We start from the raw sequence: 27349 nt of genomic DNA on the forward strand, positions 1-27349 counted from the left end.
AAAGATACACTAATAGATTGTCCGCATAAAGAGAGATGATATATGTCCGTCCCCCTGATAACAAACCCATGCCTTCACCCCCTGTCTAAATAGTGCAGCCAAAGGTTCTATCGCCAAGGTGAAAAGGAGTGGCGACAAGGGGCAACACTGACGGGTACCTCGCGTCATGCGCTATTGCGGGGAGATGGTTTTGCCAGTCCTTACCCTTGCTGTGGGGCAGGTATAAAGCAGTCGTACCCAAGCCACCCAGCCGTCCCCCATGCCCAGGCGCTTCATAACTGCGAACAGGTAGTCCCACCCCACAGTATCAAAAGCCTTTTCTAGGTCAATTGATAAGATAGCAGCCCGCCGGAGGGTGTGTTCTTCCAGGTGGTAGAGCACCGAGTATAGGTGGCTGAGGTTATATGAGGTATTACGGGAGGGAATAAACACGTTCTGGTCCGGATGGATCAGGGCCTGCATATGCGGGAGCAACAGAAATGCCAGTACTTTACTGAGGATCTTAAAGTCAGTATTGAGCATGGAGGGGGGTCTATAATCTTTCACCTCAGCAACTGGAGATGCAGTCTTGGGGAGCGGGACCACCAATGCATCTCGCGTGGTGTCTGGGAGATGTCCGATTTGGAGCGGCTCCACATATAGAGTCACTAGCCTTGGTGTTAATTCAGTCCCGTACTTTATATAAAATTCTACCGGCAGGCCATCTGGCCAGGAGTTTTCCCGTTAGCCATGGTGGAAATAGCTCCATGTACCTCCTCCAGAGTCAATGGTCCACTCAATTCCGCCCTTGCTTTCGCATCCAATTTTGGAGATAAAGGGGTCTCCAACAAAGCCTCAACAGTTGCACCGTCAGCTGTCCGTATAAGCATAATTGGAGAACCATGTGTCTCTGGACGAATCAGCCAAGACAAGAGGCGGCCAGCCTGTCCTTCCTCCCTCTGTACTCTATCCATGTATGTCTTATAGTCATGTGAGCTAAGCCGCTCCAGTATGTCAGCATGCTGTGTGCGTTTGTCCAAAAGCCGAACGTGTGCCTGCGCGTCTCGTCCCTGAAGACCGTCCAGTTCACGTATTTCTCCCTCTCTGTCCAACAATTCACGGTGCAGTTCCCTACGCATCCCCACAGCCTGCCTCATGCAATGTCTCCGCACCACCACCTTAAACGCCTCCCACTCTATTAAGGCAGACGAAGCAGAACGCTCATTATCAGCAAAATAATCACATGCAACATATTGCAGGTAGTCAGCAAAAGGAGCATCTTCTAGGGACATCGGATTGAGGCGCCATGTTGGTATCGGGGATCTATCTCCATAGGGTCTGTATGTCAACAACAGGAGGCGATGGTCTGACAAGGTTCGTCCCAAGTACTTTGTGTGTGATGGAATCACTAAGAGTGGGGGAGCACCAAAAGGCATCCAATCGCGCATGGAGCTGGTGCATTGGGGAATAAAAGGAGCATTATCTTGTGTCCCCGTGTTGGATCCTCCAGATATCTTTCAACCCCCAGTGGGACATCCAGTCCTGCAAACCAGCCGCCACACGGCGTGTCGGTGCATCAGGCAGAGGGGGGTGCGATCTGTCCAGGTCCCCGTCTATCACTCCATTAAAATCCTCACCTATTAGCACTGGACCTACCATCAGATCTGCTACACGAGTAGAGAGGTCAGCCATATAGGCCAACTGGTCCTGGTTAGGGGCATACACACAGCCTAACTTGACTTCCTGCCTATACAGCCTCCCCAGGAGGAAGACATATCTGCCCTCCTTGTCTATAGCAGAACATGTTAATTCAAAGGGTTCCCCCGCTCGAATCCAAATCAGCGCCCCACGAGCATATGCAGAATATGATGTGGCATATACCTGCCCCCCCCCCCACCGTCTATGCAACCTTTCAACTTCTGTTTGAAGCAGGTGAGTCTCTTGCAGGAGGGCTACCTGCACCCCTCGCCTCTTAATATAATTGTGGATACCATGACGTTTAGACATGTACCCCATCCCCTTAATATTCCACGTGAGGAATTTCAATGACTGCTGTTGTGCTGCCATTGCTGGCTAAGTAAACCATCCCCCCCCCCCCCCACAACCTCCTGCCCCCCCCCTCATCCCCCATGGCCAATAAGACAGAGCAAAAACCAAAGGAAATGATGGACGGAGTGTTGAACATTGCAAGCACTCACACCCAGTCAACTGATCTGGGTTTAATCCATCACCGTTCTTTAGCCCACTCTGCCACCCCAGTTCAGACATGGCCATATGCAAATCAGTCTGACCCTGTGCCTCATGGGAACAGTCCAGCCCGAACTGCCAAGCCATGTCTTCCCTGGACCGGAAACAAGCTTCCCAGGACCGGTTTCTGGCATTTCAGCCGTCTTCAGCCAGGCTTGCTTGAATCCAGTGGCAAAGTGAGCAAGGGACTCACGTCTGAGCATACCCTGCCAACTTATGGCGAACAAAGCAAAAACCAAAGGAAATGATGGACGGAGTGTTGAACATTACAAGCACTCACCCCCAGTCAACTGATCTGGGTTTAATCCATCACCGTTCTTTAGCCCACTCTGCCACCCCAGTTCAGACATGGCCATATGCAAATCAGTCTGACCCTGTGCCTCATGGGAACAGTCCAGCCTGAACTGCCAAGCCATGTATTCCCTGGACCGGAAACAAGCTTCCCAGGACCGGTTTCTGGCATTTCAGCCGTCTTCAGCCAGGCTTGCTTGAATCCAGTGGCAAAGTGAGCAAGGGACTCACGTCTGAGCATACCCTGCCAACTTATGGCGAACAAAGCAAAAACCAAAGGAAATGATGGACGGAGTGTTGAACATTACAAGCACTCACCCCCAGTCAACTGATCTGGGTTTAATCCATCACCGTTCTTTAGCCCACTCTGCCACCCCAGTTCAGACATGGCCATATGCAAATCAGTCTGACCCTGTGCCTCATGGGAACAGTCCAGCCTGAACTGCCAAGCCATGTATTCCCTGGACTGGAAACAAGCTTCCCAGGACCGGTTTCTGGCATTTCAGCCGTCTTCAGCCAGGCTTGCTTGAATCCAGTGGCAAAGTGAGCAAGGGACTCACGTATGCTCAGACGTGAGTCCCGTGCTCTCCATGCCACTGGAATCAAGCTATCCTGGCTGACGAGGGCTGAAAGCCCGAAACCGGTCCTAGGATGCTTGTTTCCAGTCCAGGGAGGACCTGGCTTGGCAGTTCGGGCTGGACTGTTCCCATGGGGCACAGGGTCAAGACTGATTTGCATATGGCTGGGTTCAAACTGGAATGGCATGGTGAGCAAAAAAACGATGGATTTAGGCCCAGATCTCTGTACTGGGGTGAATGTATGACATTGTTCTGCATTCTGTCCATCAATTGTTGGTTTTGCATTTGTCACCCCGAGTGGGAAGGGTATGCTCAGACGTGAGTCCCGTGCTCTCCATGCCACTGGAATCAAGCTATCCTGGCTGACGAGGGCTGAAAGCCCGAAACCGATCCTAGGATGCTTGTTTCCAGTCCAGGGAGGACCTGGCATGGCAGTTCGGGCTGGACTGTTCCCATGGGGCACAGGGTCAAGACTGATTTGCATATGGCTGGGTTCAAACTGGAATGGCATGGTGAGCAAAAAAACGATGGATTTAGGCCCAGATCTCTGTACTGGGGTGAATGTATGACATTGTTCTGCATTTTGTCCATCAATTGTTGTTTTTGCAATAAGACAGAGCAGCACCCGCGTCATAGGCAAGACAGGACCGATGCAAGTGGAAAACCAAAACAAATGGAAACAAAAACAAGAGAAGAAGAAAAAATCGCAACATGGATCAACTCCCTAATTCCCAGAGCAGTATGGCAACGGCCACCCACCCAAACCCTTCATAGTTAATAGTCAATCGAGGTCCAAACCAACTATGGTGAGGTCCTTCAGGGGGTCGTGACCTAGATCAGTGTCTCAAGTTTGTTAACACACTTTCCCCACTCTGCCGTGACCCCATATTGAATCTTATCAATATGTCATTGTCCAGCGGAATGGTACCCACGGCTTGGAAACAGGCAGTGGTTACTCCTATACTAAAAAAAGCCAACTCTGACCCCCGGCTGCCAGAGAATTATCGACCCATATCCCTGCTGCCTTGGATTGCCAAAGTAACAGAAGCCCATGTCAACTCTGTTCTGTCTGAGCATCTGGCTCGCAACCAGATATTGGATTCCAGTCAGAACGGCTTCCGGTCGGGACACAGTACCGAGACGGCATTACTTTACATCACGGAACATCTACGCCAGGTTCTGGATTCAGGTCGCACTGCAGCGCTTTTACTATTAGATCTAAGCGCTGCCTTCGATACTGTGTCCCACCATATACTGATCCAACGCTTACAGGAGGCGGGAGTGACTGATCTCGCTCTCCAGTGGTTTCGGTCTTTTCTATCAGATCGTTCTTTTAAAGTGGCCATACCACCTGGCCAATCTGCCACTTATCCCCTGGAGCTGGGGGTACCACAGGGATCCTCGTTGAGCCCTACTATGTTCAACCTCTATGTGAAACCGTTGGCTGGTGTCGTTAAACAGTGGGGTCTTACGATGGCCTCATATGCGGACGACACACAGCTAGCGGTGACACTTAGTGGAGACCCTGAGGTGGAGGCCCCCAAATTTCGAGCGGGTTTGTTGGCAGTAGCAAGCTGGCTTCGCACCAACTGCCTTCAGTTAAATGCCACCAAAACAGAGGTGTTGGTATTAGGGAAGCATGCTGAGCTATGGGGTAACCAGTGGTGGCCATCAGAGTTGGGGGTCACTCCCATTCCAGCTTCTGGAGTGAGAAATTTAGGCATCTGGTTGGACTCTGCGCTCACCTTCAAGGACCACACTAAGAAGGTGGCTGCCACGTGCTATGGCATTCTGCGGGGAATAAGGCCGGTCTTAAAGTATTTTGATCCCCCCACCAGACAGCTTGTGGTCCAGGCCTCTGTACTATCTCGGCTGGACTACGGCAGTTCACTGCTGTTAGGGGTGAATCAAGAGGAGGCCTCTAGGCTCCAAAGGGTGCAAAATGCCGCGGCTCGGGCCATTGTGGGCCTCCCTAGACATTGCTCAGTGTCTGGTACCATCGCGGCCTTACATTGGCTCCCGGTCAGACAGCGAATTCAGTTCAAAGCGCTATGCCTGACCTTTAAAATTTTGAAATCTTCTTCGCCCCCGGCACTTGCTAACCTACTCACGCCCTATGTTCCTTTGAGATCCTTGAGATCGGAGAGGCTTCACCTGGCGGTCTGTCCGCGCTTTAAATTGAGTAGAATGGGTGGCCGCTCCTTTAGGGTGCTCGCGGCAGGTTTGTGGAACTCGCTCCCAGTACACATCCGAGCTCTTGAAGACCTGCTCACCTTCAGGCAGGCGATTAAAACTTTACTGTTTCCCGTGTCTGGTTAATTTCCTTTTCTTTTATTGTGTGTTATGTTGTAGCATCTGTCACAGCGCCAGGACGCCCCTTTGCTGGGGCAGCTGTGCGCTATAAAAATATAAATAACATAACATAACATAACATAATATCAGGGGACCATGCCAGGCACCGACCGTCCCGTTAATCAAACCTGAACCATTGTATTGTGATGTTACAATGCTGCCCGCCGCCTCCAGGGGCCCAGAATACACAGCCGAGTCCACTCCACATCGCGTCTGCTGTCTTCGGCGTGATCTTTGGTAGAATTAAACTGCTCGCATTGGAGGAATCCGATTCCGAGCCCTCCGTGCCCCTCGGCGAGCGCGAGCCCACCTCTGACTGCTGCCTATATCCCTGCATTATTTCTGCCACTGCTTGCAATGTCACCGCTCGTTCTCGCTCTGTTTGGGAAGGGCTTGGCTTCTTTGTGGCACTCCTCGGCGGCCATCTCCCAGCGCGCTTTCCATTCCGTCTGGCCTGGCCGGGCGGCACTTGGTCCCACCCCATTCGGGGGCCCTTGTCTTGTACTCCTCCAACCATTTACAAGCTGCAAAAGCACTGTTGCAGAAATGTGTCTTACCATTCTCAATTCTAAGTAGCCGGGCAGGGAAGATAAGGGAATACTGGAGGTCCTCATCTCTCAGCGCCTTCTTAACCTCCAAGAAAGATGTGTGGTTTCGTTGTACTTCAAAGGTATAGTCCGGGAAGATTTAGACCTTGCTGTTGTTGACCTCAAATGGACCATCGGAGCGGACTTTTTGTAACAAAATGTCCCTGTCTCTATCATGTAACAATTTGGCTTTCACCGGTCTCGCGGGACGACCCGGCTCTGGTGGCCTTGCCGGGACTCAATGAGCTCTTTCCAGGGTATCAAATTACGTTAGACCTTCGGGGCAACCACTGTGCGGAGCCAGGGTTCCAGGTAGGACTCATATTGCCATTTTAAATCCCTTCCGGGAGGCCAAAAATACAGTTTTATTCCTCCAGTTCTGCCCCTCGCTGTCCTCTGTTCTGCGTTCTAGTATTCTAACCCTGCCAGTTAGATCCGCCATCTGTTTAAGCGTCCCCTGATGGGCTGGGGTCAAGTCCTCAAGGGATGACTCCACCACCGGGAAACAACCTTTACAACGCAGTCATTACATCGCACTACCTTTACATAGCAGTCATTACATCGCAACATCCTTTACATCTCATGTCATTACAACGCAGCAATTACATCGCATGTCACTACAACGCATGTCACTACAACGCAGGCATTACATCGCAAGTCATTACAATGCATACCATTACAACGCATAATACCCTTACACTATCCAACACTTACCCTACTGTTGCAATCACTGGAGTTAGAATAGTAATTATTACCCCTATACCATCCAACACTTACCTTAAATGCAATCTAATGGTATGCATTGTAATGGTATGCGTTGTAAAGGTATAATGCGATGTAATGGTATGCGTTGTAAAGGTAGTTTCTGAAAATGCGATGTAATGGCATGCGATGTAAAATTATGTGTTGTAAAGGATGTTGCGATGTAAAAACTGCGTTGTAAAGGCATGCGTTGTAAATGTATGCGTTGTAACGTCATACATTCTCCACCACCTTCACCCGGTCACTGAGCTTCTGATGCTCAGCACGTAAAAGCACCAATCTCACTAACACAGTACTTATATCCTGATGCAGTGTCTCCTTTGTGTCCGATATGGCCTCCAGAATCTTAGCCAGCTGTTGTTGAACGGGATCTTCAGAGCTTTGTGCCTCAGCAGAACCCCGAGTCGTTCCCCGTTGGTCCTCCCCTTGTTCCGGGGCTGGCTCCGTTAGCTTCACCCTGGGTTTGCCCATTTCTGCTCCCCCGGCCCACTGGCACCCCAACCCAGTCCAAAGAACTTCCCACTATGGCCTCCTCTAAACCAGACACTGTAAAGACAGCTGGTAGGGACCTAGGAGTAACAATCCAAGTCTCCACGGGGTGCAACGTTACTTTCCACGCATGGGCCCCACTCCACCGTGTCGAGCCTCTCTTATGTGGTTGCCACGTCTCGGGACACCACACCCCAGCAGGGGGGAAAAGAAGGGGGGAGAGCCCCAAAAAGTGAAGAAGGAATGGCAGCCTCTCCAGGGATCCCCCACTCCAGAGACCAGACCCTCACCGTGTCGTAGCGATCACTGTGCCAGCATCTAGGGACTCAAGGCTATCCCCTGTCACATTTCCGCTGCACTGACACCATAATTCCACAAAGCAGGCCCCCGGCTGCAGTCTCGGGCCCCTCCGAGGCACTCCCTGTTGTGATGCAGGTTTATGGGGCCCTCCTCCTCCGCAATGAGCCCTCCAAGCGGAGAATAGGGGTAACAAAGGCCGGTGTCCTCTGAGTTCCCCAAGTAAGGTCTCACACAATTGGGCGAGTCCCACAAGCAGAAGCCCAGGTCAGGGGCCTCCGGCGGCAATGGATTCACGTATCTAGGCCGGCCGAAAATCTATGCAGGCGTTATGCCCCCAGGGTTCGCAGGCCATGCCCCGTTCCACAGTTCGCAGTCAGACTCCATCAGAGAGGGGAGGGAAGGGGACCGGGACGGTCTCTGCGATCCTCACGCTGCCCTCTACCGACCATCAAGACCAGCTGCTGCGAGGCAAAGAGTTGAAGTCGATGGAAGAAAAAAGGGGCCCCCTGCCCACGTGGCTGGTCGCACACTCACCCCTGCAGGCAGAACACAGGGAGAGGCTCGCCACGAGCGGGCCGCCACACAGGACTGTCCATCCACCAGTGAGTAGGCCGTCTTCCAGAAGGCCCGATTCACCCCCTGCTCCAGTTTCGATGCAGCCGACCTCACTCTCTACTGCTGGCCACACTCACCCCTCCTCACCACTCGGCGGTAGCCGTATCTTCCACCTCCGGTGCAGGGCCACACTGCGCCCCGTAGACGCGGGTCCCATGAGCACCGCAACTCAACCTCGGCTTGGTGTCCGGGTCAGCGGCGCGCCCTTCCCCCAGGCCCGACTTCGCAGCTGCGCAGACCTTGACACCTCCGGCGGGGCTCAGCGCCGCGACCGATGCAGGACCTCCAGAGGCAGCGGGACGCCAGTAAATCTCCGTATACAGCTCTTGGCAGGAATCAGCGTTTTCCTGTGGATAAATGGCTGGTCAGTGCGGAGCCACTGGCTCACGCGTCCGCCATTGCTGGCTTCTAAGCCTGCCCCAGTCCTTTATGCAGCTGGTGCCTGCTCTCTTGCTGTGGTTGCGTTTTTCTGGTCTTGCTGTATTGGGTGGCACCTGGTTTCTCGCTCTTGCTGTCTGCTCATTAACACAGACCTCTAAGGCGCTGCTCCTGCTCTATTGCACTAGCTGCCTCTTTTCTGTTGCAGGGAACTGGTGGCTGCTCTCATGCTCAGTCTCGTCTCTTGTGCAGGATTTAGTTGTAGCAGGGTTTGCTCTAGTGAACCCTCAGAAGAGTTCTTGGCATAGTCTTGCGGCCTCTTACACGTTTGGGGAGGAAGGTCCAGGTGTAGGGCAAGAAATCATCTGACAAGACCCTGCGGCAAGGCTGTGTCTGTATCCTGATATATCTTACCTTCATGTCAAAACTGTGCCAGCATCCCAAATTACTGCTGTTTGGTGCTGAAACCTGTGCTAAATAGTTGTTCTTCAGGGGACCAAACCTTTTTCTACATTATGAATAACTGGGGTCTTGAGCATCCTTTGCCCACAATCGGAATGTTTGGTTGCTGGATCTCAAAGTAGCTTTCTGGAGTTCACTCCTGTGTCTCAATCCTGAAAACCTGTTTTCCTGAGCTCAACCCTATGTCTGCATCACAAATAGCCATTTCCTAGATCTCAAACCTGTGCCTGCATTCTAAACAGCTGATTTTTGGAGTTGGTGGAGCCCGGTTGATCGTGGGTTAGCACTGAAAAGAACGTCACATGATCACTCTTGGTCCAAAGGTGATGAACTTCTACTTGCCACCAGCTAAAGGGTTGAAATGGACAAGGAAGATTCTGATGTTGCCTTACTCACAAAACAAGCTGTGCCTCCCTGGAAAGGCTGAGGAGCTTCAGCAAAGGATGGTGGAACTGGGCCACCAAAGTAGGATATCCAGAGAAGGACAGGTTTAGTTTCCAACTTACGCCTCTCTCAGGTGTTCCGCTTGAGATAGGGATACGATGGCCCAGTCTCCACCTCAACTATCTCCACATTGGAGTGACTGATATGCCTCAGAGTACTATTGTTCAGATCCACCCTGTGTGGGTAGGATCGTCTAAGACTAGAACAAAGAGTTTTTGTGTATGCCAAGACTTTCTTGGTAATACATACATGCCAGGACTGATTGTATGCCAACATGAAGGGCACTAACTACTTATAGTGTGTATGTGTAAGTGCATCATTCATGATATTGTTATTGACTTTACTCCATAAACTCTTGTAGTTTTGTATTTCTTAAGATGCTTTTAGATGATAGAATTTTATTGATGGGACGGACTGTGTTTTAAATGTATTTTACCCTGAGTTTTAGTGAGTGTCATGTCGGTTTTTATTTGTTTACTATATATTTTAAGAATGTTGTTTAAAAGAGCGAGGTATAAATAAACATATGTTTTGACTGACTGACTGATTATAGTGTGTATGTGTAAGTTCATCATTCATGATATTTTTATTGACTTTACTCCATAACCTCTTACATGATTTTAAACAAGAAAATTGGTAGTAAAGGGTATAGAGTCATATTCAGCATAGAATTTCTGTGCGTACACGTGGTTGCATAGAATGGAAATTGCGGAGGGCCTGCACTTAATGTTATATGGTGTGGGCTTTACCTACCAGCAAGGTTTCAGGTGCAATCAGTATTCCATCTTAAACAAGGTAAAGGATGATCACATCTGGTATGGTTGCCTAGGCATGTTTATAAGTAGGGTGCGCCAGAAGACCAAAGCCTATTGTCAAAATATCTGCTAGAAAAACCAAAGATCCTGTTCACAATAGATAATCCACAAGTGGATGTGTATTCAGAAAATTGCTTTAGGCTTTTTTGTGTGCATCTTATTGGTTTATTTTTGGAATAGTGTACCTCCAGTGGCAAATCAGATGACTGCTTTGATTTTGATTTTTTGGGGACCTATAGAGCCAATGTTAGAGTGCTGCGTCACTGCGCAAGGCCTTTACTTTCTTTTGCGGGTTCCACAGCAGTTCTGTGGGACCCAGAAGTTAAAACATTTTTTTAGTTTACTGTGAAGAGGTCATCTTTTCAAGTTTGAGGCTAGGGGTTCGCTGACAGGTATAAATAACTAAGAAATCATGTAGTTTTTATTAAAATTTCTGCCTAGGCACCTAAAAATGGTACAGTGGTACACTGTACTCTCAGTACAATCACATCTGATTGGTTTGTGTGACTGTTCATGCAATTTGAAATAGTTCCAAGCCCTTTTACAGCAATATTTTTTTGGGACTTATCTGTTTTTTGGGGGGAGTAGACCAAAAAAACGTACAGAATGGCATCAGGAGGAGACTAGAGAGTACCTTGAAGACCCTCGATGAGGAAGAGCAGCCCGAGAGCTTTCCCAAATCAGTTGTATGGAAGTTCTTCTCCATTACACACAGAGTAAATGCGAAGTCTGCAAAATTAGTCACCTGCAAATTGTACCAGAATGAATTCAGGAAAGGTAGTGGAAAGAAATACCCATTTGGTATTTCTGGTATGCTAAAGCATTTAAATGCATGGCATACGCGGCAGCTGTATGCTGAAATGTAGAGACCATAAGAAGACAAGTGGATGTCTATGTCTAGTGTAGTGCAGAGTCTGCAACCTGCTGATTCTGTAGCACCACAATACTTGTCGGCTCACAACGCGACTTCAACCCTTTATATTCAACTAAAGGGATTTATTGTATTCAGTATTCCAAAATAATATCTGTGGGTGAGCAGAGTGCCACAGCTCATGACAAGCAGATGGCTGCCCGTCGAGCATCAAAAATATTTTTGGGACCCAAGTTTTGCTGGTACTTAACACTCTGCAAATGTGTTGTCGGTGATTTCAATCAGGGTTTGTTTGGTCTGTCACTTATTGTCTCGATGTGTATGACTGCTACTTCAAATGTGCGTCTGGTTCTTAAAATATGAATATGTGTGACATATGGGTGGTCTGTATTTACCATCTGAGTATGGTGGAATAAGGTGATAAAATGTGAAGTGTATTACTGGAAGAAGCATGAGGTTCTGTGTTTGTAGTGAATATTATTTCTCGTAAAAACGTACCCAGCAGGGCTTTGCCTATTTGGTACGCTGGAAAATCAATAAAATTTGTTGTTAAAAAAAAAAACTTGCCCAGCAGACCTGTATTCATCTCTTATGCGCTTTGCTGTCTACAGGTAAAGCTCCAGGACTGGCTGTGTCCTCTGCAGAAAGAGATGGGATATGGTCTGGAGTCTAAATGCAGGGAAGAGGAACGATATAAAACCCTGATGGTGAGTCGGAGCTTTGAGGAGTGTGTGCGCGTGTATGTATGAGTGTGTTCTACTGTCAAGGTTCTAAACACCCAGAAGCTTATGTGTCACCCAATAGCTGAGGTCTTCAAACTGTGTGGGGGGGGGGGGTTGGGTAAGGGGGGAGAGAATGAATTGATCACGGGGCAGCATGTCCTGGCAAAGAGGACCATTCATTATTCTCCTAGAGAAGAAAGTAAACATCATGCTTAAAATAGTTTTGACTTTATAATGCCCATCTAGCTGTATGCCTTTTTTCACTAGTCCTGCCTGGAAGCAGGTGCGAAAGTGAGAGAGGAGGTGGGTGAGAGGGCTCTAAATAACTTTCAAAATCCCTTCCCCATTTTGATAAAGGATCACAGAGTGGATACTTTTACCCTTTTACAGAGTTCAGTCCACCACTAGCATGATGGCAATCATGCATTTGATTGCGTTTTAAAAGGGATAACTGAACATAACTGCTGTGTGAATTGCTAAGTACAATTAGAACCGCCAATTTCTTAGAATAAGTATGAGAAAATATGTTTATCATTCTGGGGGCCTGTTGATCTTTTGCTAGCTAAACATATGGAAGCTTTAATGTTTTCTCAACTTCTTTACTTCAGAATATCTTTAATAACAATTCAATTGCCAACTCCTTTCAACCCTCTTATGTTGTGGAAATCTCTATGGTAGCAGTGGTGGAGGTAGTCCTTTGACTTCTGGATTTAAGTGACTTTGCCCCCTTTTCCTCTTTTCCTTCTTGCTTTTTCTACAGCATCTAATCCCTGGGATCCGATACCTACTCAAACACTCACTCCATAAAAACCCAGTTCTTGCAGGTCGGCAAGCTGACTTCTCAGATCCTCCAGTATAAATATTCAGGGTGTACCCCAGGGCTCAACACTCTTACCAGCGCCTTTAAATAGCTACTTTTTATTTTTGTTAGACCTATGAATCACCAGTATTAGTGTGGAATCTAAAATAATAATAAGAAATAATACCACAGATACGGTTCTTTGTCAGCACAGAAGATAGCAGAATTTATTGGAGACCAAAAAACAATGCAAGTACATGCAGCTCGGAGACAAACAGCATAGTCACTGAGTGTCCAATGATGTGACGTTTCTGACAGCTGTGATAGGCCTAAACCACAAGAGGATGCAGCATCATAACATACGTAGCACAAATTAAGCATTGGCCACTTGACCAATTAGCAGAAGGCTTAGTTGGTGTTATACCATGTATGGTCCGAAATATACTGTTGCTGACCACGTGTCCCAAGTAGGCAGCTTCTGAGACTTTTCCACTGTAATGCAATTAGCCACGTACAAGAAACATTTCCAAATGTGATATGTTGAAATGTTTGTGTCTAAGCGTGCATCTTCCTCTGTTCCTGTATCTTTCTTAAGCAAGCCTTGCGTTACAATAGCAGTTTACTGAGGCAAAATGGAAAAGTACAAGCATCTTGTGCAGTGAGTTTTCATGTCAACTTAACAGGGCCTAAAGCTTTAAGCATTTGGTATCATATACAAAAGATGACTTCAACATTAGTGTTTGTTTTTATAAAAACAACACACACCTTTAATATAGTCCTTTCTGGAATGATCGTCACCAAATGGTACCCTTTTTCGTCCCCTCTCGTCTGCTCAAAACTGGGTAAAGATAAATACCACCTCTGCCCAACTATTTCTAAGGCAGAGGGCCTGATTTGGAGTTTGGCGGATGGGTACTCCATTCCAAATGTGACCGATATGCCATCTGTCTTATAGTTAGTGCATTATATCTTTTCCCATAAGATGGAAAACCTGTCCACCAAACTATAAATCAGGCCCTCTGTCTCAGAAACTGGTGCCGTAGGATATGCACTTGTAATAAGGATGACTTGATCTCCATCACGTTTGTGATAGACTACCCATTCTCTAAACTCTAACTCAGGCCCAGTCTTCCCAACTTCATATCTTTTAAGTTTCCCAGGTCTGTGCACAAGGAGTTCATCATTTGGTTTCTGGGACTATAGTCTTGAATTTATAATGGGATGAACAGGACAGCAAATACCAGATTGAAAAGACAAACCCGGACATGACGATCTACTTACATAATGAACGGGGAAACTTAAGAGCTCTGTTTCCTTCAGCTTCCCTAGAGACCATCTAAAGTTTAGCTGTTTGTGTACTAGCTGTAGTATCTCGAATCATAGTTTTCTCAGTAAGAAAGCAAACAAATTATCCATTACTCTTGACTCTCAACTAAATGCTGTAACCTCCTCCGGAAGGAAGTTTCACGCTGAAATGCCTTTGCAACCAGAAACACCCAGAGCTCAGGGCTGTAACCAAAAGGCTCTTTCTGAAAAAATAGATTGACACAACATCCTATCAGACAGTGTGAACTACAGTCTTTCAAGAAATCCCCAGGCACTGCAGCTCAAGAGTCAGAATAATTTATAAGGAAAGGCACTTCAGCCACATCCTGAGGACATTCCATTGATTCCCGTGAGATTCAAGACTTTTCCATTAAGCCCTGCGCAACAACACCTTACATTAGACCTCAACTCTAGTCCTCTCCCACAAGACTCTCAAAACATAAACCTGGGCATTCTTTCTACCTTTAAACACATGTATCTTGGCAGAATAAGATCAGCAGTGCATGCAGCGGTCATAGGTTTTCCCAAATCCAACACCTCAATGAAATGCATTACTTTTAAGATTTCTATAAACATCTCCTTTCAGTCGCTTCAGATCCCTAAATACATGTTCCACTGTTCCTTGTTTAGGACACAATGGAAGACATGGCTCTTCTCTAGAGTCTTTGGCTAAACCTTCCCTGTCTTGAATTTGCCATTTGTCTGAAGACTTGAGAGGACCACAGGAGCACCACCCACTACTAGGGCTGGTGATGCAACATGGGGCCACACCCACTATCACACCTGCAGGCATAACACAACAGAACAGCCATCTACCATTACTGGTAACAAACCACAGGAGGACTATCCTTTACCAAAACTAGTAACACAACACGTCTGGTGATACAACGCCAAAGTTCAACCCTCAAACTAAACTGATGAGGTCAGAACAGCAAGGGTGTGGAATACCTATAGTCTGACGCCCAGGACATATTGTTTGGGGTCAAGGACAACAAGTTTTCATATGTATTTTGTCCTTGGGACAAGTATGCTCAACACCTTTTGGCTGTAAGTTTACAGTATCACAATATGGATTTAATAAGGGTATTGGCTGCAGTTAAGGTAATATTTGTGTTCATATGTTAATGCTGTTCAAACTTGTATTCATGATTCACTAATGCAAAGCCTTCATTATTAGGGTGAGTGTTCTAAGGAAATGTTGTAAACTCGGACTGCACTACTGATAGCGATTACAGTATTAACTCGTACACACATTTTAAAAGTTTAGCAGTATAAGGCTATGTATAATGTTCCCAGAATGCTGTCTGATAAGATGCAAATGTTTGCAGAAGCTTGAAAGCAAGATGGATGATTCTTTGTTTTTAAAATAAAATGTTCACAACAAAATGCAACTAGGAAAAATAACATTTTGCTAAACTACTGTAAAATGTTAGGTACCATTTATTTGCAGCATCATTTATAAAATGTGTTGATGCATGCTAGTATTTACAGAAAATATTCCTAATGGGAAATCAGTGTAACCAGTTTCAGCAACCTAAAAATAAACAAGCATTGGCAAAGTCAGTAGGTTTTTTCAATGCGTGTCTTGTTTTGACATGGTTTTTGTAAAACTTAACTGGCGTGGGAGGTGCCGGGCCCTCACCATTATAACAAGCATAGGCAAAAAAAAAAAATGTTGGTCTCAAAAAGCGCACATTGCCACATTAGTTCCTGGCACTTAATAAAACTTCTTTGTGTGCCAATATGCTCCTTGTGAAAGAGCATAATGCTGTCACTTATAGTGAAGCCAGCCAATAGATGTACAGAGAGAGAGAGAGATAGAAATGTAATAAACACAAAAGATCTTGGTTAACTCCAGACCTAATTGGAGGCCTAACTACATTAGTGCAGATTTACTGCTTTCATGAATTTACAAAAATTTACAAAAGTTGGTCACGAAATCGTAGTCGTAGAAAATATTTGTGAACAGCATTTTAGCACGAACAAACATGCATGTGTAGATTTGCTCATGTGAAAATCTGTTGAGCGTTTGCAAGTTCACTTTCCCTCCAGCCACTTTTTTCCCAACTCTGGAAGAAGTTTTACATATGCCATTGTGAGGTTTAAATTTCCAACCTTTCTCAGTATGGGAAAAGATAAGAGAAGAGCTGGTGAAAACCCTTAAAATATCCAAGTTAGTAGGTTTGCACGGACTCAAAAGGGCATTCCAATCCTGGAACAATGACTTACCACTACCTTCATCCCCAGTATGTGGATCTGTGGAAAGGTGGCAAAATAAGGGAATTTCTGGTATTCAAACCCATTATGGTATGAGCCCTGGCATAATCAGAGAGGCGATATCAGATATCTTATATAATGAGATTGCTACCATAATTTGTCGCTGCACTACATGGCACGAAAGGCACAAGTGGATTTTGTTACAGGGCAAGTAGATTTATGAAGCAACCTGCCCCATGGACAAGTTGATATTTTATTAAATTCCATACCCCTGGAACAGGAGCACAACCCGCTGTCATGACTCATGACAACACTCCACCATGACTAGTGACACAATATGGACTAACAACCCTCTGCTGGTGCTGGGCACACAACACAGAGCACACCCTTATAGCACTACTAAGCACATAACGCAGGAACACCACTCTTTGCCATCACACAACATAGGAGCACAACCTTCTGCAAAAACGGGTGACACAACACAGGACCACAGCCATCTACTATGAATGATGACAAAACACAGGAGTACAGCCCTCTGCTAGGTCTGGTGAGACAATGCTGGGACACAACCCCCTCCCAAGACTAATGTAGTCACAGGAGCACAACCCTGTGCCAGGACTCATGATATTGCAGGAACGTAACGCTGTACCATGTTATGTGACACAACACACAATCTGTCAAGAAAACCTGTGACAATTCAGGAGCACAACCTTGTGTCACAACATGGAGCACAAACATCTTTAGTACTTGGGACATAACACAAAAGTAGATCCATCCACCAAGGCCGGTGACGTAACACAGGAGCACAACCTTCATCTAGGACAGGAGACATAAAAGCAGAAGCCTCTCCTAGGAACGGTGTGACACAACACCAGCACAGTTCTTTACCAGCATGGGTAAGGCAAAATATAAACTACCAACCACAGTGTGATGCTAGGGCAGAAGCCTACAAAGATATACCAGATGCCAACTTGCAAGCGCAAACATTGTAGTTACTGTACACCATGCTTGCACATGTAAGGGGTCACTAGACAGTTGCACACTGGAATAGGGAATATTCTCTGGAAATTAACTTTTCTGTGCACACTATTGCACGCTATTCCACATTTTTGGAAAGATGTTCCCATTTTGTTTATTTTCATCAGGCGATATACCTGGATGAAACTCTTTTATCTCACCGGATTACTCCTTTCCTCACTGAGATCTGGCTTAACCCTGCATCTGCTCCTGACATCACCAGGCCCAATGGCTACAAGATAGCAGACTGGGACAGCATCAACAAACACGGAGGTGACATCACCATCCTCCACAAAGAATCCACTCATTGCACCACCTTCACGGACAACACCGCCTGATCACAGAACGCCTCAACTTCAAACACAGAATAGACAGCAAAACCACCATCAGAAGTACCCTCGCCTACAGACCTCCAGCACCACGTCGCAGCTTCTGCAACACCATCCCTGAATTAATCGCTCCCTAGGCCATCTACACCAAACACTACATCTTCCTTGGAGACCTCAAGTTTCACCTCAGTGACGCAACGATGCCAACACAGCCAACCTTCTCGAAAGCATAAACAACATTGGCCTCACCCAGCTAGTCACTGACTCCACTCACATCACAGGCCACATGCTGGACCCTATCTTCACTGCTAGAAACAGAGTCAAGTACAGCCATGCCACTGTGCTCACCTGTACGGACAACGCTATTGTCCACTTCACCTTCACAGCAGCCCCCAGCATCGCCAACAGACCACCCAGCACCTCACACCATAGCTGGAACAAAGTATCCAAAAGGCAATGGAGCAGTGCCCTCAACCCCTCCCACCCTGACACCACCACCAAACTTGAACATGTGGTCAAGAATTTCATCACCCGAATCTGCGCCCCCACCAAATTTGAGAGCCATCAAACATGCCAGCTGGTACACTCCGTAAAAGAGAACCACGAAATGCAAATGCAAGCAACTGGAAAGGAAATGGCGCACTAGCAAGGAGCCCACCGACTAAACCACATTCAAGACATCGCTCAACCAGTACCACCGACTCCTGAAAGAGACGAGAAGGAACGCCTTAGTCGACCGCATCACAGCCAGCTTCAACCACAGCAAAAAACTCTTCAGCATCATCAAGCAGTTTTCCAACCTCTCAGCTAATAAAAACATCTTTACCCCATCCCAAGAACACTGCGACATCCTGGTGGACTTGTTCCATGATAAGACCTTCACTATCTACTAAAACGTCGAACCCCTGCCCGCCGCTGCTGACAACCTCAGCTCCCTTAATATCACAGTTGCAACCACCGGATCACCGCTTGGGACCAGTTCACCACGCCGAGCACCACTGCCATTATGCACTCCGTCCACTCAGGAGCACCTATGGACCCATGTCCCCACCAAATGTTCAAGCTCTGCAACGAGACCATCAGCAACAGGCTCACAGCCATGGTCAAAGCTTTCATCAGCTCAGCCACCTTCCCAGATGAATGGAAACATGCTGAAGCCAAACCTCTCCTCAAAAAACCATCCGTAGACCCCAACAAGCTCAAAACTACTGGCCCATCTCCCTGCTCCCCATTCTTGCCAAAGTCCTCAAAAAGGCCATCAACCACAATCTCACGGAATACCTCATGAACAACGATGTCCCGGATGCTTCCCAATCCGAATCCCGCACGAACCACAGCACAGAAACTGCCCTGATCGCAGCAACTGACGACATGAGCATGCTCCTAGACTAGGGAGATGTGGCTGCCCTGATCCTCCTCGACCTCTCAGGGGCTTTCAACACTATGTCCCACCATACCCTGATAAAAGAGGCTTCATAAGATCAGACTCCAAGAGGATGCTCTCAAATGGTTCGCATCCTTCCTCACCGGAAGAACACAGAGAATCCGCCTCCCACCTTTCACCTCGGAGCCCAAGAACATCATCTGTGGCGTCCCTCAAGGTTCATGCCTCTGTCCTACTCTGTTCAACGCCTACATGACCCCCTTGGCCAACATCATCAGACACCACGGACTGAACATTATCTCCTAAGCAGACGACACCCATCTCATCCTCTCTCTATCCGAAGACCCTTCCACCACGAGGGCCAATTTCCACCTGTGCATGAGCAGCTTTGCCGACTGGATGCAAAACAACTGCCTCAAGCTCTACATGGACAAGTCTGAAATACTGATTTTCTGATACAACTCCTCCCAATGGAACTGATAAGGTGCAAGGTCCATCTCTCCCTCCCCGTTTGTGCAGTACCCTTTTTGTTGCGGGTGGGTCACTACTCGAGGTTTGGACCTTCCTTTGCCTCTATGTGGACATCTGTAGAAAAGGATAAGTGTGCTCTCCCTCTCATATACCGTATTTGTTAATGCATTAGTTTTGAGGTATTCCACAATGTAATAAATCAAAAAGCAACTTGCTGTAGGTTGTTGAAGTTGTGAGTTTTATTCACAATGAGTGTTATTGGATTTAGCCCGGGCAAGATGGAATTCACCACGTCCACCATCACAACTGATTATCGTGGAAAATATATATAAGGGATCCAGACCGCTGCAGTTTCACTTGTATTTACAAGCCTTGAAAAAGCCCCTGGCGAATGAGCCATAAGGGGGCGAAACACGTGTTGGCTGCTTTGGGCTGCTCTGGTACTTGTTACTAAGTTGAATACTCCAACAATGATGGATTGATGAAAATTCTTATTGTGATTAAAACTCACAACTGCAAAAACGTACATCAAGTTGCTATTGGATTTTTAACGCACTCATCCTTTTGTGCAAACCTTCCTGTAGAACAACTCCTAGTGGCCTGCTGAACTGGGACCTTCTACCATCCCCACGGACCATGCCCGAAACCTCTGCATCATCTTGGACAGCAAACTCACCATGACACACCAGATAGACGCAGTCTCCTCCGCCTACTTCCTCACACTGCGCATGCTCCGAAAGATCTTCAAATGTCACCCAGTCTCCACCAGATGCACCATCACTCAAGCCCAAATAACCAGCTGCCTGGACTACGGCAACACACTCTACACAGGAATTACCACATACCTCCTGTAGAGACTGCAGACCATTCAGAATTCAGCAGCCAGACTCATCCTTGACCTCCCCTGACTGACCCACATCACCCCTCAGCTGAAGAAACTCCACTGGCTCCCCGTCCACAAGAGATGCCAATTCAAGATTCTGACTCACGCCTACAAAGTCCTGCATAACCAAGGACCAGCTTACATCAACCATCGCCTGAGCTTCCACCATCCCTCCAGACACCTGCACTCCGCCTCCCTCTCCCTCGCTCAAACCTCCGCATTTGTAGAAGCAACAGTGGAGGACGCATCTTCTGCCTCGCAGCGAAGTCCTGGAACAGCCTCCCCTACCATCTCTGGACTTCCACCCCTCTCTTCAGGAGTTCAGAAGGGGACTCAAGACCTGGCTATTCAACTGAGGCCACCCAAGCAGCTTGGATTTCAGCTCCTGGATACCCTCACGGGTGATTAGCTCGGCTTTATAAATCTGGTTTGATTGATTGATAAACCAAACATGTATTCGAGGCAAGCGCGAGATTTATGTCACCTAATAGCTCAAACAATTCTATTCTGTGCTGTTGTAAGGCCATTGACCCCAATCACTAACACAAAAATGTAGTCACATACTGCCTTCCTCTCCGGGGGGTGGGGAGGGCATTAAGTATACAAGATAAATGCTATCTCTCTTTCTTGGCAGCACATATCCACCCCTGTATCTCCTGCTCTCTAACCAAAATGTTGAGGCTTCCTGGGCTCTTAACCACGGTCTCACCAGTCTGTCATTCACTGGTGGGTTCAGCCAATCACGACACTAAGCCCTGTCTCTGGGACTTTGACTGTCTCTGCAGTGGACTTTCTACTTACATTCTCTGGGGCTGTAGCTTTCCTAATTCTGAACTCTGAATCCATTGTGGTATGTGTCCGCTGAGCAGATTAGGCCTCCCCTGTTTTAAGATGCCTTGCAGCAGTACAGGATCCTTACTAATTGCAGTAGGGCAGGATCCTTACTAACATACTCCATTTCACAGCAGGAGACCCTGGCCATCATCGAATTCCTTCCCACTATGAACATGCCTGCGGCATTTCAGGGGCACAGGCAGTCTTCCACATAACAGACGTCCTTCCTCACCACCACAACCAGCCTCTGCTTTGACAAGCTGAGACAGACATCAACTTCTCTAGAGTCTCCCTTTCACAGTCCTCATGTAGATCCCCGAGCTAGCAGAGAGCACCGATTCTCAATGGCTAAACACCGGTTTGCGAACCAAGGGGGTGCAAATGGGAGTGTGAGAAGGAAGGAAGGTGATAGAAGACAAAGTATCAAAAACGTTTTGTGATTTGTCATGGTTGCTAAGTATTCTCTTCAAAGTTCCCTGTTCCCTGCTGCTCAGCCAGTGTGTGTGAGGTTGTGAAATGTTGATGAGTGCCTGGTTGGTGTGAATGTCAGTTGGCGAGAGTGGGCTGAACAGCAAGTATGCTGCTCCTTGTGGGGCATTACCTGTAGCCTGTAACTTGTAACTAAGCTGATTAAACCTACATCATATAACCTGCAAAGATCTATCTTCATTACACCACTTGCGATGACTGGAGAAATAATCTATGCAGAAAAAGATTTAAAGAGTAAGTCTACTGCTAAAACAAAGAAGATTTTGAAGTTTTAGGAACAGAAGACAAATGCCCTGAAAGCCCCACCAGTGTCTTTCTTACCAGACAGCCTGCAGTCATCAGAAGTTGTGGGCAAGTCGAAGAGGAGGTGGACAACGCGTGATGTGAAGCCTGGTGAGCGCTTGTTCACAACGGAACAGCGTGTGTGTGCTTTTATGCCAGGACTTATCGGAAGTGATCTGAGCAGCACGTGATACTGTGACGGAAAAGGAAAATTAAAACAGAGGTATCCATACGGTACCACTTTCTTGTTCTGAGTTGTTGTCTGGTTTGCTGAGTAGCACTAGTGACGACTGAAAAACAAATCTACGCGGAAAAGGACTTAAAGAGAAAGTCTACTGCCTAAACAAAGAAGAATTTGACTTTTTAAGAAGAGAATAAAAACACCCTAAAAGCCCAACCAGTGTCTTTCTCACCAGACAACCTACAGTCATCAGAAGTCAGAACGGAACAACGCATGAGTGATTGTGTGCATGCACACCATGAGATAGCCAGGCATGCGATGGTCATCATTTTGTAGGTGTGCCCTAAACGCTACAGTGACAGCAGTTTTCAAGCTTATCATGCTGCCAGTTTGTGTGCATGTGAGCTGTTATGCTGGGACTTAACGGAAGTGATCTGATCAGCTTGTGGCACTGTGAAGGAAAATTCAAACTGAGGAATTCATATGGTACAGCTTTCTTATTCTGAATTGTTGTCTGGTTTGCTGTGTAGCTCCACTACTTATTCCTCGAGGGAGGTCATGGAATAGCCGATCTGTTAAGGAAGGGTTCTTCTGGGAGGAAGACTAGAGGGCCAACCTAGCAAATAAGAACAATTTGAGTGGTGTGAGACGACTGGGCTAATGAGGACAGTTCAAGTGGTGTGGGAACTACAGCGGCAACTTTACACAGGAGGTTAAGTTAATGATATGCATTTGAATGAGAGAAAAGGTACTTTGACGATGAGTTTGGGTGAGAGGTTGCTCAACAAATGAGTTTTGGGTTCGGGTGAGATCTCGCTCACCATCTTAAACTACCTGCCTAATCACAATTTTATTTAATGCTTATTTATTAGCTATGCTGTCAAGCTGTGGTGATGGTATGTTGAGTATGCTATGCAGATTTTTATTAGCATCTCTGGTCCTGAAGTGAGACCGTGTTTTGGGGAAGTGGATCCCTGGTTCTGAACTGAGACCGTGATTTGAGTATCCCTGGTCCTGATGTGAGTCTGTGTTTTGAGTACCAGACAGTGTGTGTCCAGGACACAAATTCAGGACAAGGGGTCAAAATTCAGGGCAAACATTTGTAACAAAAGGTATGCTTCGCAGACACATAAGTGGATGTCATGCAATAGTGTATAAATAAATAGGCATGGAACATAAGTACAAGTCACTTCTCCTACCCTGTCACTTTCTCCTGCCCGGTCACTTCTCCTACCCCGTCACCGCTCCTTTGTCATTTCCCCTGCCCCGTCACTGCTCCTGCCCGTTCACTGCTCCTGCCTGTTCACTGCTCCTGCCGTTCACTGCTCCTACCCGTTCACCGCTCCTACCCGTTCACCGCTCCTGCTCATGCCTAATCACTGCTCCTGCCCCGTCACTTCTCTTGCCCCGTCACTTCTCTTGCCCCGTCACTTCTCTTGCCCCGTCACTTCTCTTGCCCCGTCACTTCTCCTGCCCCGTCACTTCTCCTGCCCAGTTACTGCTCCTGCCCTTTCACTGCTCCTGTCCAGTCAGTACTCCTGCTCATGCTCCATCGCCGCTCCTGCCTCATCACTTCCCCTGCCCCTCACTTCCCCTGCCTCCTCACTTCTCCTGCCCCATCACTTCTCCTGCCCCCTCTCTTCTCCTGCCCCCTCTCTTCTCCTGCCCCGTCACTTCTCCTTCCCCGTTCACTGCTCCTGTCCATTCACCGATCCTGTCCGTTCACCTCTCCTGTCCGTTCACCGCTCCTGGCCTGTCACTGCTCCTGCCTAATCACCGCTCCTGGCCCATCACTTCTCCTGCTTCGTCACTTCTCCTGCGCCGTCACCTCTTCTGCCCTGTCACTTCTCCTTTCCTGTTGCCTCTCCTGTCCTGTCACTTCTCCTGCCCCATCACTTTTCCTGCCCTGTCACTTTTCCTGCCCTGTCACTTTTCCTGCCCCGTCACTTTTCCTACCCCTATCACTTTTTCTGCCCCGTCAATTTTTCTGCCCCATCACCGCTCCTGTCCGATCACTGCTCCTGTCCGGTCAGCACTCCTGCTCATGCCCGATCACTTCTCTTGTCCCATCACTTCTTCTGCCCCGTTCACTGCTCCTATCCATTCACTGCTCCTGCACGGTTACTGCGCCTGCTCATGCCTAATCACTGCTCCTGCCCGTCACTTCTCCTGCCCCGCCACCTCTCCTGCCCCGTCACCTCTCCTGCCCCATCACCTCTCCTTTTCTGTTGCCTCTCCTGTCCTGTCACTGCTCCTGCCCCGTCAGCTCTCCTGCCCAGTCACTTCTCCTGTCCGGTCATCTCTCCTGCCCCATCACCTCTCCTTTCCTGTCGCCTCTCCTGTCCCATCACTGCTCCTGCCCTATAACCTCTCCTGCCCTGTCACTTCTCCTGCCCCGTCACTTCTCCTGCGGTCACCTCTCCTGCCCCATCACCTCTCCTTTCCTGTCGCCTCTCCTGTCCCGTCACTGCTCCTGACCTGTTGCATCTCCTGCCCTGTCACTGCTTCTGCCCCGTAACCTCTCCTGCCCTGTCACCTCTCCTGCCCTGTCACTTCTCCTGCCCGGTCACCTCTCCTGCCCCATCACCTCTCCTTTCGCCTCTTCTGTCCCGTCACTGCTCATGCCCTGTTCACTCTGTGTACAACATTGACAAATTACACAAGGGGGAAGTTCCCTGCAGTACTTTGGGGAAAGCTCCTCTGTAATCACTAACTAGGATATCACTGGCACATGATATGCTAAAGGCAGACGGCGGGCGCATTGTCATTCGAAAGGGGATAATCGGCCTCAGTCGGAATGACAATGGGCCTGCCCACAGTGTGTGAGAGCTCAGGGAGGGGCTGCTGCAGCCTCTGGAGTTCAACAGAGAAGTGCGAGCTGGCCCTTGAGAACTTTTAATCTCTTAGGGTTTCTCGCAGGGAACGCTGTAATTAATGTCCAAAATTATGAACAAAAGGCGTCCGTAAAAGGAATGATTACGGACAACGGACATCACCCATAAATGACGTATGTCTGTGAAATTGAGGGACGGTTGGGCACCCTATGTGGGAGGTTGGACAGTTACTGGGGAAGCTGGTCGGAGGCTCAGCACCTGTTTCGTTGTACCGTGCCAGTTACTTGGAATAAAGTACTACTTTTAATACTTCACTGGTGAGCCCTTCTTTACAAACTTGTAACTAAGCTTAATAAAGCTACATCATATAACTTACAAGGATCTATCTTCATTACAACAAAACCTACAGACCAGAACTGAAGAAAAGGACTTCATCCTTATAGTTTGGCCTTTGACAGACCCTCCTGACCTTTCTCACGGCCTTTGACAGACCCTCCTGACCTTTCCTCACAAAGTCTAACCAGTTTTTCTTTGCTGTTCACAGATCAAGTTAAGAGAAGAGAAGGAGAAAATTAAATATGACATTGAACAACTGCACCAGCTCCTCAACGAAAACGAAAAGACACTGATCAGGAGACTTGAAGAGATGGAGAAGAAAATTGCCAGAGTAGAAAATGCAAATATAGCCAAACTATCCAATCAAATCACCTCTCTCAATGTCCTGATAACTGAGATACAGAAGAAGTTTGAGGAGCCTCCATGGGGACTTCTGAAGGTGAGACATTGTTAGGTAAATACAAATGTATGAGGTGATCACTCAATCTCCAGGCAGGGTGCATTCGTAGTGGCCTCTTCTATGCTGATAGCCCAACTCATGGCCCAGTTTAGAGCTAATCTCTGTATTCTAAGAGCCAAATACAATAACATTGCACAGGGAGGTTGTGATTACAGTTACACCTTGCATGCAAATAAGACATCACAGTATGAGGCATAGCCTCCCTACAGAGTCACATGAATGCCGAAAACTCAGCCCTATATGTAGGTTAGTTGTGCCTACAGCTTTGCCTGCAGTGCAGTAATTTATGACAACATATTTGTGAATCCGATCTACAGCGCTCCTGCATGACAATTATGTGTTCATAATTAACAGGCATGTTCATGTTATAGTACTCCGTGCATGCTAACACATGGGAGTGAAGAAAGGGGTACCTGGAATGCCTAGAGAAGGGTACATGGGCGGTATAGAGAGAGGTATTTGGTTGTATGTCAGACTATCACAGACATAAATATCGTGCTCCAAAATATTATTGCCAAAATACTGATTATAAACCAAAATGTTGTCATGGTAAGTATTTGTTTGTAAGTATAGAAGTATAGATTCACTATTCTTAACTGCAGAGCTGCGCAGCATGAAGAAAATATGTGCACACACATATATCTTGTCAGGATATACATACAAAGAGTATAGCAAGTGTAAACTTACCTACATATAATTACCTTGACAATATGTTTTATTCGATATTTTTGTGGCACAATATTTTTCCCATGATTTTCTGGTATTGCACCGTACATGGGCGTTATTTAGTATTTTACTTGGAGTCTGACACTCTTGGCCCCCAGTTGCTGTACCCCACACAGTGGGTGATAACACTTAAAAACTTTGTAGAGTGCCTTTTTTATGGATGGAAAAATTTCAAAAACATTACATTGTGAGGAATTCATAGCTTGCTTTCTCATTTGACTTTATTTAAAATTTTACAGACTGTGCTGCATTACTATTTATTTTGCATTTTTATAGAGAGCTACTTTACTAGATAGCAAAAAGAGTAGGCACAGTGAACATATAAAATAACTAGCATAACCCTATAACAAAGGACAAGATCAGCAATCTTGGCAGTATAAAAAACAATAAAACATATCGTACCCAACATCCGGTGTTAAAAACGATTTAAACCTGTCTCAGGGATAAAAAGTTATAAGTGGATTAAATTGCCAATTTGGCTCATAAATTACAGGACAAGTGGCCAAAAAAAAGTAGTTGAATTTTGCAGACAAGGGGTAAGGGTGAATAGGAGGGCATAGGGAGAGACTATGGAAGTCAGTGCAAAGAAGCTTGAAAGTAGGGAAAAGAAGTGCTCAAGTTGGGTGTCAAGAAAAAGATTGGATTGATAATGTTTATATAAGATAGGAATAAGGAGACAGCCTAGGGCAGAAATAGATTGTGAAGAAAGTCATGCGGTAAGAGAGGTGAGAACATGAAGTGGTCCAGGAACAGAGGATGAAATACATTTAAAAAATAAATAAACAAGTATTAGCAAAGCCAGAAGGTCTGGCTATGACTGCCAGCCGTTTGGCTTTGTCAGTGTTTGTTTTAATTTGTGATGGTTTTTGCATAACAATATTGTTGGTGA

At 47.0% G+C, this 27349-nt stretch overlaps 1 protein-coding gene and 1 long non-coding RNA gene across 3 annotated transcripts in view; one reads left to right on the plus strand and one right to left on the minus strand.

The window, feature by feature from the left end:
- LOC146833544 (uncharacterized) overlaps positions 1–8413 on the minus strand; it is a 31041-nt gene extending 22628 nt beyond the window's left edge. Inside the window, exon 1 of the long non-coding RNA XR_014960595.1 lies at positions 8278–8413. This is a non-coding gene — a long non-coding RNA (uncharacterized LOC146833544). The remainder of the gene's footprint in view (positions 1–8277) is intronic.
- LOC146833545 (E3 ubiquitin-protein ligase TRIM39-like) overlaps positions 1–27349 on the plus strand; it is a 115032-nt gene that overhangs the window by 13467 nt on the left and 74216 nt on the right. For both annotated transcript variants that reach the window (XM_085601396.1, XM_085601395.1), the window contains exons 2-3: positions 11782–11877; positions 25483–25713. In XM_085601396.1, the coding sequence (XP_085457522.1) occupies positions 11782–11877; positions 25483–25713 (327 nt within the window). The remainder of the gene's footprint in view (positions 1–11781; positions 11878–25482; positions 25714–27349) is intronic.

This window comes from Triturus cristatus, chromosome 4_2 (assembly GCF_964204655.1).
Source record: "Triturus cristatus chromosome 4_2, aTriCri1.1, whole genome shotgun sequence".
NCBI lineage: Eukaryota > Metazoa > Chordata > Amphibia > Caudata > Salamandridae > Triturus > Triturus cristatus.